Source organism: Saimiri boliviensis, chromosome 14 (genome assembly GCF_048565385.1).
Source record: "Saimiri boliviensis isolate mSaiBol1 chromosome 14, mSaiBol1.pri, whole genome shotgun sequence".
NCBI classification, from domain to species: Eukaryota; Metazoa; Chordata; class Mammalia; order Primates; family Cebidae; genus Saimiri; species Saimiri boliviensis.
Window position 1 is genome coordinate 78,718,016 of NC_133462.1, and position 16,324 is coordinate 78,734,339.

The following is a 16,324-nucleotide window of genomic DNA, read 5'->3' on the forward strand; positions in this document are numbered from 1 at the left end:
ATTACTTTAAGAACAGCACTTAAAATCCTATTCAAGTTGTTGGGCACTGGTGGTTCAGTGGTAGAATTCTCACCTGCTTATTCAGGTTTTTGGATTAAACTCCTATCACCTTAGGCACCTAAGTTATAAATGTGGAGGAAACCGGTGGCAACAGGGGTACACTAACATACCCATACTTTTTTTTTTTTTTTGAGACAGAGTCTCACTCCGTCACCAGGCGCCAGGCTGGAGTGCAGTGGCGTGACCTTAGTTCACTGCAACCTCCACCTCTTGGGTTCAAGCAATTCTCCTGCCTCAGCCTCCCGGGTAGCTGGGACTACAGGCACGCGCCATCACGCCCAGCTAATTTTTTTGTATTTTTAGTAGAGATGGGGTTTCACCATGTTGGCCAGGATGGTCTTGATCTCTTGATCTTGTGACCCGCCCGCCTCAGCCTCCCAAAGTGCTGGGATTACAGGCGTGAGCCACCACATCTGGCCCCCTTACTTTTTCTTATCTCTCCTCACACCAGATGGCAGATCCTGAACAAGACAGCTGACCAGAGTTGTGGGCTAGCCTGTGGTTAAGAAAACCAAGTTACCCAATCTGCATGCAGATGAAGCCTTAGCCATACCTCCAATAACCAGTGGTAGTACCTGACTACACTGATGGATTAGAACTGTGTTTTCCAACCCATTCTGTGCAAGGCACAGTTGTGAACTTGTCTCTTGTGAACAGAGAGGGCAATAGAACAACCACAAACAGAAATAACTTCTATCATGCCAAGTAGGGTAGAGGAGGGAAGAGGAGGGGCTGAAAAAGATCATGTCGAATGTGGCAAAAAACACTAAGATGAGGGGAGGCCAGGGAGGAAACCTGGAATGTGAACAGAAAGACCAGAGGGAGGGGAAGTGGAGTAGGCAGTCCACTAGAAGGAGGCGAGAAGACCTAAGAAGACAGAAGACCTAAGAGAACAGGACCACAATAGGGGGTGAAACTTCCAGCCCAGTGGGCTCAATCCAGGAAATGAACAGGAAAGACCTACATACTGTCTGTCTGTGGGTCTCCTGAATTGGACCACCTTCTCACTTCCCAAACCATCCAGCACCCCAAAACATCTTAATCAGGTTTGTATTCAAGACCAGCCAGCAGAACTAAAATGCTTTTCTTAAGGTGTCTCTGCAAATCTCATTCCAGAAAAAAAATCCTCACTTGCCTGCAGATGTCTAAGGAAATGCCCTACCTTCAACAATTAGACACAAACCCCTGAAAATAAAACTCTCCGGTTGAGGCAACACCAAAGGATACTTGATGATGTTCCATTAATCAGACCTCAAGCTATTCACCTGATCTTTCCATCTTGGTTTTCAAAGACAAGAAGGAAAACAAAAAGCAGGTAATCATTTGCACCAAGTTGACTGGGGATGCATTCCTGCTTTACTTCATCTGGAAAGGAAAAATAAAAGCTAAACTCTAAGAGATCTTTGATAAAATCAAGCAATTCTTGATTTTGATAATTTATAAATTATTTATAAATTATTTATAAATAATAAAAACATAGTTTAATAATTTATAAATATTGTTTTGATTGCTCATTAGTTTGGAATATGGTTGATTTTGCACAAAAGGAATTTTATCCTCTACTAATTCGCCATCGCAAAACCATCACTAACACAGGACTACGGATTTCTGTGTCCACACTTGCTCAGCACAGCCCTCCTCCTGCCTGCACCTGTGAGCAAGTGAACAAAGGGTCAGAACACGCAGGGTGGGAAATACCACTCCAGAGTGATGCTGAGCTGCAAGAGGCCTGCACAGATCCCCAAACTTCCCATCCAGGGAGCTGCTTGCTCCCTTGTGTGGGAGGGTCACACTCATTTTAATTCTTTAAAAGCCCAGTTGGGTGGATCACAAAGTCAGGAGTTCAAGACCAGCCTGACCAATATGGTGAAACCTCGTCTCTACTAAAAATACAAAAATTAGCCAGGCATGGTGATGTGCGCCCGCAATCCCAACTACTCAGGAGGCTAAGACGGGAGAATCACTTGAACCCGGGAAATGGAGGTTGCAGTGAGCCAAGATTACACCACTGTACTCTAGCCTGGGTGACAGAGACAGACTCCATCTCAAAAAACAAAAAACAAAAAAAACTCAGTTGGAATAATAACATTTTAAGAAATACTTTTTTCAGTAAAAGTTAATTGAAGTAATGTGAAAGTTCTGTTTCTATTTCAGAAATGATGCTTTGATTTTTAATTTATGATGCCCCAAGCCTATTTAAATTATTTACCTCCAATGCTTACTCCAACCCAGAAAGCATACATTAGGAAGGAAGAGAGTTCACCCACTGTCATGTGGGCACTGCCCATCAGCAGCCCTCCTTTGTACAGGACAGAAAGCACAATCAGGTTTCCAGAGAGCCCAGTCTGTCGAATGAAACAAACACAGAAGTCAGGTGGGAACCAAAGACCCAGAATGCAAAAAACATGAACACAGCATGTAATGTCCCTTTTGCATTTAATTGTCACAGCAAGATTTTTCCAAAATATTAACTTCACCTGAGTTTCAAATTTAAAATGGTTTTGTAATATTGCAATATTGAAGAAAACAATCTCATCACCATGAAAACCTCTAAGCTAAGTCTCCTATCAGATCCCTATTTCATTCAATCTACTGTTTTCAAAGGATAACACTAATATTAAAGCTTTCTTCCCTAACTAGAGGAAACAAATATCTACTACATAGGTTTATATAATTTAATGAGATGTTCTGGGTAAGGATACCAGCCTGAGGAGCTGGAGTCCTGTACCTGTGGCCTGTTTTTACCTTGGTTACATGTGTGGTCACCTTAGGTACAGGGGCAGCCCTCTCTGAGCTGCTGTTCCTTAACTGTTAATCATGGCAATGATGGAATCACCTCTGAAGTTTTTTTCAGTTTACACATATCTTGAATTTGCCCTCATGGTGATTTTCTATTTCATGGCCTACTTGAATGCACTGTGATTGATTTTTTATACTTCTTTCTTGAAACACACTGAGGAGATTTCAGTTAATCCTCAGACATTGCTGGCATCAAAATTACCCAGAAAGCCTGCTAAACAGATCAGTGGCCCCAGCTCCAGAATTTCCTGCCCAGCAGATCTGAGGTGGAACTAAGTCTCAGCAAGGCTGACCAGCGCCCAGGCAAAGCTAATGCCGTTGGCCTACACTGCACAGATAATTAATGCCCAATCGCAACATGCACTGACTTTTCTCTAAGGACATTTACTTGTTTCTTCCTTTCTCACAAAAATATTTTAAAGAAAGTCATTCTCAGCCTTGAAATTAAAGACTAATATTTTAAAAATTAAAATTATTTTCTACTTATGCTGAGCACCACAGAATAAAACTCTCACATTTCTAACATCTGCCACTTTCACTTTTTCCAAAATGATCTACTTACTGCTCCAAAGAAGCCAGCCCGAGCGAATGCCTCTTTCCTTGCTAACTGCATCACATAGTCCACTTTGCTGGCATATTTCTCTATTTCAGTCATTTCTTTCCCAAAAGCTCGAACAGTTCTTACATTTCCAATACGTTCCTCAGCTATCTGGGAGAATAATAAATACATTTCAGGAGGAGAAGGGTCCTATTTCAAGAGCTTCTAAAAGCAAACCGAAAATGTAGTTCTCATTTTTAAGACACTATCAATGGAAAGCCACTCCTGATACATAACTAAGTCAAAAAAGAGTGACAAAGCAGAGTATACAAAAAAATCCTAGTTTTGGGGGGGAAAAAAAACCTATACCTAAATATAGCATATATGTAGACAGAAAAATAGGAGAGTGTGTAGATGCAGAGATACAATTTTTTTTTTTTTTTTTTTTTTTGAGATGGAGCTTTGCTCTTGTTGCCCAGGCTGGAGTGCAGTGGCAGGATCTCAACTCACTACAACCTCTGCATCCCAGGTTCAAGCAATTCTCCTGCCTCAGCTTCCTGAGTAGCTGTGATTACAGGCACGTGCCACCATGTCCAGCTAATTTTCTATATTTTTAGTAGAAACAGGGTTTCATCATGTTGGCCAGGCTGGTCGTGAACACCTGACTTAGGTGATCCACCCACCTCAGCCTCCCAAAGTGCAGGATTACAGACGTGAGCCACCTCGCCCAGCCAGAAATACATTCTTATGCAGAGAAAAAGATAGACTTCAAAATTCTAATAATGTTAATTTTAAAAGACAGGATTATGCCTGTTTTTGTTTTCTCTGTTTATATTTTCAAATTTTTCAACAATAAACATGCATGGTTTTTGTAACATGAAAGTATAACGGTTATTAAAAAAATTTTTTTTTGGAAGAGTTTTGCTCTTGTTGCCCAGGCTGGAGCGCAATGGCATGACATCAACTACAACCTATGCCTCACTACAACCTATGCCTCACAGGTTCAAGCAATTCTCCTGCTTCAGCCTCCCAAGTAGCTGGGATTACAGGCACACACCACCATGCCTGGCTAATTTTTGTATTTTAGTAGAAACGGGGTTTCACCATGTTGGCTAGGCTGGTCTCAAACTCCTGACCTCAGGTGATCCACCCACCTTGGCCTCCCAAAGTGCTGGGGTTACAGGTGTGAGCCACCGCACCCGGCCATTTTTAATTTTTGAAAGGATAATGTTGCACAGCACTGAAAAGCTAGATTACATTAATAAAACATAGTGTTATCCAGTAACTATTTACAAAACATAATTAGTTGTTACATCCTATAACAAATAGTGATAGCGGGTGGCTGTGGTGGTTCACGTCTATAATCCCAGCACTCTGATTGAGGTGGGAGGATCACTTGAACCCAGGAATTTGAAACCAGCCTGGGGAACACAGTAAGACCCTGTCTCTACAAAAAATTTTAAAAATTAGTGGAGCATGGTGGCATGTGCCTATAATAACAGCTACTGAGGAGGCTGAGGTGGGAGGATCACTTGAGCCTGGGAGGTAAAAGCTTCATTGAGATATGATTGGACCATTGCAGTCCAGCCTAGAGTGCATGAAAAAAAAAACGTTTTTCATGTACCCCGTCTGAAAAAGAAAAAGAGAAAAGAAAGAGTGATAGTAAGAAGTGAGGACTCGCCGGGCGCGGTGGCTCAAGCCTGTAATCCCAGCACTTTGGGAGGCCGAGGCGGGTGGATCACGAGGTCAAGAGATCGAGACCATCTTGGTCAACATGGTGAAACCCCGTCTCTACTAAAAATACAAAAAACTAGCTGGGCGTGGTGGTGCATGCCTGTAATCCCAGCTACTTAGGAGGCTGAGGCAGGAGAATTGCCTGAGCCTAGGAGGCGGAGGTTGTGGTGAGCCGAGATCGTGCCATTGCACTCCAGCCTGGGTAACAAGAGCGAAACTCCGTCTCAAAAAAAAAAAAAAAAAAAAAAAAGAAGTGAGGACTCTTCTAGAGTGCATGAAAAAAAAGTTTCTTCATGTACCCTGTCTGATAAAAAAAAGAAAAGAAAAGAAATAGTGATAGTAAGAAGTGAAGACTCCAAGGCCGGGCGCGGTGGCTCAAGCCTGTAATCCCAGCACTTTGGGAGGCCGAGGCGGGTGGATCACAAGGTCAAGAGATCGAGACCATCCTGGTCAACATGGTGAAACCCCGTCTCTACTAAAAATACAGAAAATTAGCTGGGCATGGTGGCGCGTGCCTGTAATCCCAGCTACTCAGGAGGCTGAGGCAGGAGAATTGCCTGAACCCGGGAGGCGGAGGTTGCGGTGAGCCGAGATCACGCCATTGCACTCCAGCCTGGGTAACAAGAGCGAAACTCCGTCTCAAAAAAAAAAAAAAAAAAAAAGAAGTGAGGACTCCATAAAATGTTTAGTCCAGTTGGATCTACTTTTGAGATACAGATAGAAATCTAGTCTAGAAAACAGAGTAGTTTAAGTTTCTGGGATCTTGGGGTAATTCCTAATGAAAGGAAAGGAAGGCACTTTATTGAAAAACTTACGCACATCCCTTAGGATCTGCCCTCTAGGACCCTGATTGTAACCCCACTCTGCTGGAGACCACACGGACGGGAAGGGGCCTTTACCTGAGTGGCTTGTGCCAGGGAATCCTGGGTGACTTTGGTCAGTTTCCGTAGATATCGTCCATAAATTACAGCAATGATTGACACTGGAGGCACCAAGCTCAAAACAAAGGTGGCCAGATTAGGTGAGACAAAAAACTGTCAAAAAAAAAAAAAAAAAAATGAGAGGTGTTTGTTAGACAGGTGGCAAGACATTCTTATTACCTACAGTAGAGGAGTATGTGTGTGAGTGTGTCTTTGTGTGAATGTGTTTAAATTAATAGCAGGCTTGAAGGTACTGTCCCAAGTTATTACATCCTGTTTTGGTGGAATTTTGCAGACATCTTCATTCTTCACAAAACCCCATAAACATTCAGCATGACACATAGAAGAAATGTGACAAGCAGTTGCTAAAGAAAGAATCTTCAGGCCAGTAGTAGAACACATCATGTTGTTCAACAACAGAGTGGGAAGAGACAGGATGGGACTGTGGCAGAGGCCCATTCTGCTCCACACTGCCAGACAACATCAGCAGTTGTGTATTCAAGTCTGAACCACCTGCAGGCACTGAACAACCAGAGCAACAGGTCCCACTGCAATGACCAAGATGGTGAAGTCACCAAAAAGTCCCCCATTGGGCTGGGCGTGGTAGCTCTCGCCTGTAATCTCAGTACCTTGGGAGGCTGAGGCAGGCGGACTACCTGAGGTCAGGAGTTGGAGACCAGCCTGACTGACATGGAGAAACGCCATCTCTACCAAAAATACAAAATTAGCCAGGCGTGGTGGCGCATGCCTGTAATCCCAGCTACTCGGGAGGCTGAGGCAGCAGAATCGCTTGAACGTGGGAGGCGGAGGTTGCAATGAGCCAAGATCAAGCCACTGCACTCCAGCCTGGACAACAGAGTGATGTTCCATCTCAAAAAAAAAAAAAAAAAAAAAAAAAACCCACACAAAAAATCTGACATCGTATGACAAACAGTCAACAGAGGACTTGGGGGACACAGCTAACAGTAAAAGAAGAGCTGCTTTCATGGCTCAGTGGACTGAAGTCAGCAAGAGGCATCTGGGCTCAATATATTGAGGAGCTTCTAGCAACTGAACTGCTGAAAGCAGAGCCTAACTTTTAGAAGTAAGTAACAGAGGGTTTTCCTGTCAACCTTGTGATTTGGTGATTGTATTTTCAATGGTACTAGCATCTCTTCAACAAATTACTAAAATCTACCATATCTCTTTCGCACAGAAAATAGTATAATCAGTACAAGGCTCTCCTAAATGATGCTGAGGAGAAGCTGCAAACTTAAACATAAGGTAGTGAATGGATCAACCAATCATTCATTCATTCACTCATTCAACAAGTTGTTACTGAGCGCAAGCACTATTCCAGGCACCTGGGAGTTAACCAACCCTCAGAGAGTTTTCATGCAAGAAAGAAGAGGTCGGACTTAGATAATAAACAAGTAAAAGAGAGAGAAAGTATCACTTCAGATGTAACATGATCTTGGAAGATCTCACCATCAAGAGGTAAGAGCCAATGGATAAAGGCCCTGAGGCAGAAAGGAGCTTGGCACCTTCACAGAGGAGCAAGCAGATGTGTATAGGAATGTTCCACCCTGGGAAGACAAGTCCATCAGGACACCTGGGGTGAGCCTGGAGGGGGGCATAATCTTATCTCTGATGGTCACCATTAGGACACAAGACCAACAGGCAAGTCTAACACTTCTGGGGCCTGAACACAACTGATCTCAAAAGAACCAACTGAACAGGTATACTCTGTGTAGGGCAGGCACAGTCCATCAGGATTCTCCCAGAACTGTCCCAGAACCACCCCCATCCCTTCACTCTGGTTCCATACTTAATGAATAACCTTCTGATGACTAATACAGGGTCCTGGCACCATAATGAAGTGTTTGGAATAGCAGAAATGGGCTGGGCATGGTGGCTCATGCCTGTAATCCTAGCACTTTGGGAGGCCGAGGCAGGTGGATCACATGAGCCCAGGAGTTCAAAACCAGTGGGCTGGGCAACACGGTGAGACACTGCCTCTACAAACAATACAAAAATTAGCCAGAATGATGATGCACACCTGTAGTTCCAGCTACTCAGGAGGCTGAGGTGGGATGATCACTCGAGCCCGAGAGATGGAGGCCGTAGTGAGCCAAGATCATACCAACTGTACTACAGCCTGGGCAACAGATTGAGACCCTCTCTCAAAAAACAAAAAACAAACAAAACAAACAAAACTGAAAAAAAAATTGTAATGGCAGAAACACATCTTAATGGTAGGAAGGAAGGCCCACTACGTAAATTAATAAATTGGCAGCATGGTATACACAGTATGAGGTTCTCGTAATTGGACTTCTCCTAAGTCAGGTCCATAAGTTTGTGTAGAAGAAACAAAGTCACATTTCTGACTCTCTAGAGCCAAAGATGAGATCCTACGTGAAGCCACTTCCTGAGGCGCTGTTATAGACGGAATGTTTCACCCTGAAATTCACATGTTGAAGCCCTAACCCCCAGCATGGTTGTATTTGGAGATGGGGCCGCTAAGAAAGTAACTAAGGCTAAATGAGGTAAGTGTGGGCCCACGATCCAAGAGGATTAGTGTCCTTATAAGAAGAGACACTCTTAGAGCACCCTCTCTCCACTATGTGAGCACACAGCCAGATGGCAACTGCCTACAACCCAAGAAAAGAGGCCTCAGAATGAAACGATTTTGCTAGCACCTTGATCCCGGACTTCCATCCTTCAGAACCATGAGAAATACATTTATGTTGTTCCAGCCACCTAGTCTGTGGTATTACAGCAGCCCAAACAAACCTTTTGAATTGCTCATCTGACCTACACTGAATTCCCTTTCCTTGTAACAGAAAGAGGTACCCCAGGCTGGGTGCAGTAGCGCATGCCTGTAATCCCAGCACTTTGGGAGGCCAATGTGGGTGGATCACGAGGTCAGAAGTTCAAGACCAGCCTGGCCAACATGGTGAAACCCCATCTCTTAAAAAAATAAAAAAAAGAGGTACCCCAAGTGATTTTTCCCAGCTTGAATTCTTCCTGATCCCCAAAACTATTCATATTTGAAAAACAGCATGTTAGTTCAGGAAGGGTCCTCTTCTAGAGGTTTGCTTCTGTCTTAGCTGGAAATCATGAGATTTCAAATCTGTTTTTCATTCTATAAGTCTGATCAAATAGGCAACACACCCTTCCTCTCTGAACTGAATGCTTCGTGGGACACAGAGGACAAAATCCAAGCTTTCCATTTGTGAGAAAGGATTATTTACAGTTCTTATTCCATAGGTCTAGAACTGCACTGACCAAAACGATAGCCTCACACGGCTACTGGAAACTTAAAATGTGCCAGGTATGACTGAGATACTTTTAAAAATTGCATTTAGGGTTAATTAATTTAAATTTAAAAGCCTAAACTCCATCCAGTTATTGTCAAACTATTATGTCTGGAAAACTTGAGTGTGTCAAACTACTTTTTCAGTTGTACATTTTATAAAACCTAAATCCAGATTAAGTACTTTCAATGAAAATTTAACATCTGAATTAAGATGCTTCATAAGTAGAGAATACAGATCAGATTTGGAAATTCAGTTGACCTTTGAACAACATAGGTTTGAACTGCATGGGTCAACTTATACATATATTTTCTTCCATCTCTGCTGCCACTGAGACAGTAAAAACAAACTTTCTTTCTCCTCTCAGCCTACTCAATGTGAAGACAATGAGGATAATGACTTTTATCATGATCCACTTCCATGTAATAAATAACAAATATATTTTCTCTTCCTTATGATTTTCTTAATAACATTTTCTTTTCTCTAGCTTGCTTTATTATAAGATCATAGTATATAATATATATAACACACCAAATACATGGTAATTGATTGTTTATGCTATCAGTAAAGCTTCTGGTCAACAGTAAGCTAGTGGTAGTTAAGTTTTTGGGGGGTCAAAAGTTATACTTTGATTTTTGACTGTGTGGGGTTCAGTGTCCCAACCCCTGCATTGTTCAAGGGTCAACTATAACATGAAAGAAATAATGTAAAATATCTTATTAATAATTTTTATATTAATTACATGTTGAGATTACAATATTTTGTTTATATTGGCTTAAATAAAACATGATTAAAATTGCTCTCAGCCAGGTACAGTGGCTCAAGCCTGTAATCCCAGTACTTTGGGAGACCGAGGCAGGAGGATCACTTGAGGCCAAGAGTTTGAGACCAACTTGGGAAACACAGAGAGACCCTGCCTCTACAAAAATATATTTGCAAGGCCGGGCGCGGTGGCTCACGCCTGTAATCCCAGCACTTTGGGAGGCCGAGGCGGGTGGATCACGAGGTCAAGAGATTGAGACCATTGGCCGGGCGCGGTGGCTCAAGCCTGTAATCCCAGCACTTTGGGAGGCCGAGGCGGGTGGATCACGAGGTCGAGAGATCGAGACCATCCTGGTCAACATGGTGAAACCCCGTCTCTACTAAAAATACAAAAAATTAGCTGGGCATGGTGGCACGTGCCTGTAATCCCAGCTACTCGGGAGGCTGAGGCAGGAGAATTGCCTGAACCCAGGAGGCGGAGGTTGCGGTGAGCCGAGATTGCGCCATTGCACTCCAGCCTGGGTAACAAGAGCGAAACTCCGTCTCAAAAAAAAAAAAAAGAAAAAGAAAAAGAAAAAAGCCAATGATACTAATTTCATTTTTTTAATTTTTTTTTTTTTTTTTTTTTGAGACGGAGTTTTGCTCTTGTTACCCAGGCTGGAGTGCAATGGCGCAATCTCGGCTCACCGCAACCTCCGCCTCCTGGGTTCAGGCAATTCTCCTGCCTCAGCCTCCCGAGTAGCTGGGATTACAGGCACGTGCCACCATGCCCAGCTAATTTTTTGTATTTTTAGTAGAGACGGGGTTTCACCATGTTGACCAGGATGGTCTCGATCTCTCGACCTCGTGATCCACCCGCCTCGGCCTCCCAAAGTGCTGGGATTACAGGCTTGAGCCACCGCGCCCGGCTCTTTTTGCTTTTTCAAATGTGGCTACCAAAACATTAAAATAACATACGTGGCTTGCATTGTTTCTCTACTGACCTGCAGCACTGGGCTAAATAGAAACACTTGCTGAAGAAGAAAGGCAAGCAGACAGGACAGGCACAAGCCACCCAGTTAAGGGAAGGAAAAAAGGCTCTGGGAGTGAAAAGCACTCTCCTTAAAAGAACACAGGTCGAGTTATACATACCAAGGAATGGAATTTAGTCCATAGATTGGTACTACCCACTGATTGGTACACTCCACAGAAGGAGTACCCAGTGCTCCTTCTACCTGATGCTCTTTTCTGCCTTAATACCCCAGGTTCACACATCTCAGAATACCCAACAGTAACACAAGAATCCATTTTCCAGATAATCATTCATCCTGTAGAAATGAAGGTATAAGAGGCCATGCATGTGGAGGCAATGCCCACGTCCCAGCAGCCTCTACAACAGCACTTTTGGCTCTAGGCACTTACAGAATGATGCAAACTGATCACTTTGAGCTCATCTCACAATTGAGAGGTCTGGTGCAAGCCAGGCCCTGGCAGGAAGGTACCAAGGGGAACCAGGCCAACATACCATCATACTGACGCCTACAGAAGCCTGGGCCCCAGCCCTGAGCCCATCTGAGAGGTTTTCAGTCACTGACCGCCCGAGGAGTGCAGTGTCTGATGAGAGGCGGTTAATCAATTCTCCTGTGCGGGTCTTGTCAAAGAAAGCAACCTCCTGCCTCAGAATGGAGGAGAATAATGAAGTTCTCAGCCTATTCACAATGTGCTGACCTGCAAAAGCAAACACAAACAGTCTCACCTGGAGTAAAGACATCCATTACCATTATGGGGCAACCACCTACTGTGCAGCAGCTTGGCCTGGAGTTGTAACCCTTCTGAGCAAAGCAGCCTCTGAGCATGTCTGTTGCACTGTATCCCATGGGTGGAAAGAGACTTTCCCAAACCTGGCACAACAACTGTCATGCACTACTAATGAATGCTACTTTTCTCTTATTAACTACCGACTGTGGGTAGTAATGAGAGGATACAGGGATAAAATAACTATAACATAGGAGGCTGAGGCAGGAGAATTGCCTGAACCCAGGAGGCGGAGGTTGCGGTGAGCCGAGATTGCGCCATTGCACTCCAGCCTGGGTAACAAGAGCGAAACTCCGTCTCAAAAAAAAAATAAATGAAATAAAAAATAAAAAATAAATAAATAAATAAATAAATATAACATGTCTCAGAGGCTTTTTTTTTTTGAGACGGAGTTTCACTCCTGTTACCCAGGATGGAGTGCAATGGCGCAATCTCAGCTCACTGCAACCTCCGCCTCCTGGGTTCAGGCAATTCTCCTGCCTCAGCCTCCAGAGTAGCTGGGATTACAGGCATGTGCCACCATGCCCAGCTAATTTTTTGTATTTTTAGTAGAGACGGGGTTTTACCATATTGACCAGGATGGTCTCGATCTCTTGACCTCGTGATCCACCCACCTGGGCCTCCCAAAGTGCTGGGATTACAGGCTTGAGCCACCGCACCCGACCCGTCTCAGAGGCTTTTAAAATTTTTACTTCTTTTTTTTGGTGACTGGGTATTGCTCTAACACTGAGGCTTGAATGCAGCGGCGTGATCATAGTTCACTGCAGCCTCAACCTTCTGGGCTCAAGCCATCCTCCTACCTCAGCCTCCTGGGTAGCTGAAACTACAGATGTGTGCCACTACACCCAATAATTTATTTTTATTTTTTATACAGATGGAGTCTTGCTATTTGGCTCAGGCTGGTCTCAAACTCATGGGCTCAAGTGATCCTCCTATCTCAGCCTTCCAAAATACTAGGATTACAGGCATGAGTATCACACTTGGATGAGATTTTTAAATATTATTTATAAAGAAGTTGTATTACATTAACCTCCAAAAGCTCATTTTGTTCCTCCCTGGAAACCCTTTCTTGTATTGAACCTTCAAATGACAAGAACTGGTTAATTATCCACAGAACTAAATGGAGAGCAACAGACTTGGAGTTGGTGTCCCGGGTTCTCTCATTATTGTGGCAGTGACCTGCCTGTAACAACAAGGCCTCTTCACAGAAATATTGACAAAGTTTTTATCCCAGCTGCTACTTAAGGAGAAACACAAGCATGGGGCATGTAAATGGGTTTCTGAAGCCTTCAGGAAGTCTCAGAAGTCTAGCTGCATGGCCAGGGACCTTATTTTCAAACCTCCCATAAGACAGACACGAGCTCAATTCCAACTATAAAAGAAGAGTTCAAAAGAGAGTGCTTAATCTAAAATAATCTATAACTCCAACACGTGGGCAGTCACTGGGTGCTATCCCCACTTAACAGGATGCCAGGAAGAAAGGAAGAGAATGGAGCCTGGAGCACATGAGATTTGAGCCCGAACAAACCCACAGGACTCCACATCATCTTTGGTATGACTCACATCCCTGAGAGAGACTTTTACCTGAAGTTTGCATGAGGTAGACACGGATGGCATTGGCAGCAGCACCACACAGAAACACACCACTGAGCCCAAGGCAGAGGCGAGTCAGGTTGTCACTGTAGTCCACAGTGGGGTTGGTATAGATGACATCGATGATCTTCCCCAGGAAGAAAGGGGCGGACATGGAGATAACACTGGACATCGTGAGAAATCCAACTGCAGCTAGGAAACAACCAAATGCTCTCAATGCTCAGGGCACTTCAGTAAAGGGGCTAGGGTGCTGGAGGCTTCCTTGCCAAATAAGCTGTTTTCAGAGTACGGGTTGATCTGTCTCTAGCAGTTTCCTCCCTTTTACTCCCTGACCCCTGACTCAAGGGAAGAACCAAATAGTTCCAGGTGAGAACAAGCAGGGGCACTAAGGGAGTGAGTGATCGTACCCGAAGCAGAGAAAATTATTTCTTAGGCTAATCAACTCTTCCTCACCAAGAAAAACTGGGAGGCAACTATGGAAACCCGTTCTGATCAGCCCCTCCTTTCCCATCTCTTGATTTTGGTGTTCATCTCCGATCATATTTTTCCTCCATTCAAGCTATACTACACTCTTTGGCATCTAACTGCACTGTAACTTGAAGATCAAGCTGCCCAGTTAAAGCCCTTGATTACACTCTGTCTACAGCCACACACTCCTAACGCACACAATCTTGTCTGACCTTGGAAGCTACGCAGGGTCAGGCCTCATTACTACTTGGATGGGAGACCGCCTGGAAATACAAGGTGCTGTAGGCTTTAAACAAACAACCCACTCTAGATAACTTTTGTAAAACAGTTTCAAGGATCCATTACACATGTAATATATTGCTTCTTAATATTATATTATTGCTTTGGGAAATATCAACATGATATGAAAATAAATATGAACACAATTGTTCATGCACATAAAAAACAGGCAAACAAGATAGAGTCTTATCAGAAGAGTAAATATTGGCCAGGCAAAGTGGCTCACGCACTCAGTGACAACTGGACATTTAGTTAACAGAGTTCTAGGAAAAACATGAGCTTTTGAAGTGGGGAATATTTCAAACAATTGCTCTTGCCCCTCCTTAAGGTCTTTATTCTAAAGCCCCCTCCCCAAAAAGGCCTAGCACTTCAGGAGACTGAGGCAGGCAGATCACTTGAGCCCAGGAGTGTGAGATCAGACCCATCTCTACAAAAAAACACAGAAATTAGCCGGGGTGGTGGCAAGCACCTGTAGTCCCAGCTAGTCACGGGGCTGAGGTGGATTACTTGAGTCCAGAGGTTGAGAGTGCAGTGAGTCATGATTGTGCCACTGCTCTCCAGCCTAGGCGATACAGGAAGGCGCTGTCTCAAAAAAAAAATAAAAATAAAAAAATAATTTAGAAAATCCATTATGAACAGGCCAGGCATGGCGGCTCACACCTGTAATCCCAGCAATTTGGGAGGCTGAGGCAGGTGTATCACTTGAGGTCAGGAGTTCAAGACCACCCTGGCCAAGATGGTGAAACCCTGTCTCTACTAAAAAAAAATGCAAAAAACTAGCCAGGTGTGGTACGCACCTGTAGTCCTAGCTACTTGGGAGGCTGAAGCAGGAGTATCACTTGAACCCAGGGAGGTTGCAGTGAGCCAAGATCACGCTGCTTTGGTCCACTCCAGCCTGGGGGACAGAGTAAGACTCTGTCTCAAAAAAAAAAAAAAAAAAAAAAAAAAAAAAAAGAAAGAAAAAAAAGAAAAGAAAGCCCAATTAGTAATAGCATATAACAGATAACTGCATTCATAGTAAGAGAAATGCATTTTTTTTTAAAGATAGAGACCAGTGTCTCACTATGTTGCCCAGGCTGGTATCAAACTGTTGGCCTCAAGCAATCCTCCCATCATCTCAGCCTTGCAAAGTGCTAGGACTGTGGGCATGACCCACCGCACCCAGCCAAAAGTGTTACTTTTATATAACCTTAATAAAGAGTGCAGAGCAAATTCAGTACCAACTGACATTTAGTTAACAGAGTTCTAGGAAAAACAAGAGTCTTTTAAGTGGGGAACATTTCAAACAATTGCTCTTACTCCTCCTTAAGGTCTTTATTCTAAAGTCCCCTCCCCAAAAAGGCCTGCTCTGACAGCCTGACTTGAAACACAGACACCCTACACTGCCCGCCTCACTCCCTCTCCATTTGTGTTCTAAATGCTTCACCTTTCAGCATTCTAAATGTTTCAGTTGTTTAGTTTTTCTATTAGGACATAAAAGACTGGTCTGGTGTGTCACCGATTGCCTACAGTAACAGGCACATAGGAAAATCTCAATCACTATTTGTTGAATAAACCAATAGATAGAACCTTTGCAACGGAACCAATGTCTATCAGATCAAAGTTCTTCAACAGCCTAAAGAGAAATGTGAGTTCTGGCAGCTCACAAAGTCCATATGCCTGGCTTAAAAACCCATAATCACAATCTAACTGAATAACAGGAAGTTGGGCAGGAGCCACTTTATTTTGACGTAAAGCCTGGGGTCTTGTTTCAAAGCACCATGTTTCTTACAACAGTGCCCAAGGGGGCCTGAGGGCCCAAAGGATAGGGAGAGTGTCTAACTTGAGGTTCCGAATAACTCCGCCTCGATGAACTGGCAGTTCCAGAAGGAGTCATCCTAGCGAATTTGGGAATCAGCAGAAAATTCTTTTTGTCCTTCACCAGTAGCTAATCTCTATTCTTTCGCCTCGGTGAATAATTCCTAAAGCATAATGTATGTGACCTGCTATATAAAGGTCCACCTCTTCCCTCCGCGTCAGTTTTCTAAATCAGTTATGATTCTACAATAAGAATCTGCGTGACATGAATGAAATGCCCCCTA

At 43.6% G+C, this 16,324-nt stretch overlaps 1 protein-coding gene across 1 annotated transcript in view; it reads right to left on the reverse strand.

Moving 5' to 3' along the window:
• The window catches only part of ABCB10 (ATP binding cassette subfamily B member 10), a 43,177-nt gene that overhangs the window by 20,022 nt on the left and 6,831 nt on the right, over positions 1–16,324 (reverse strand). Inside the window, exons 2-6 of the mRNA XM_003940794.4 lie at positions 13,488–13,688; positions 11,614–11,816; positions 6,031–6,165; positions 3,422–3,568; positions 2,270–2,405 (exon numbers count right to left, since the gene is read on the reverse strand). Coding sequence (XP_003940843.2) covers positions 2,270–2,405; positions 3,422–3,568; positions 6,031–6,165; positions 11,614–11,816; positions 13,488–13,688 — 822 coding nt within the window. The remainder of the gene's footprint in view (positions 1–2,269; positions 2,406–3,421; positions 3,569–6,030; positions 6,166–11,613; positions 11,817–13,487; positions 13,689–16,324) is intronic.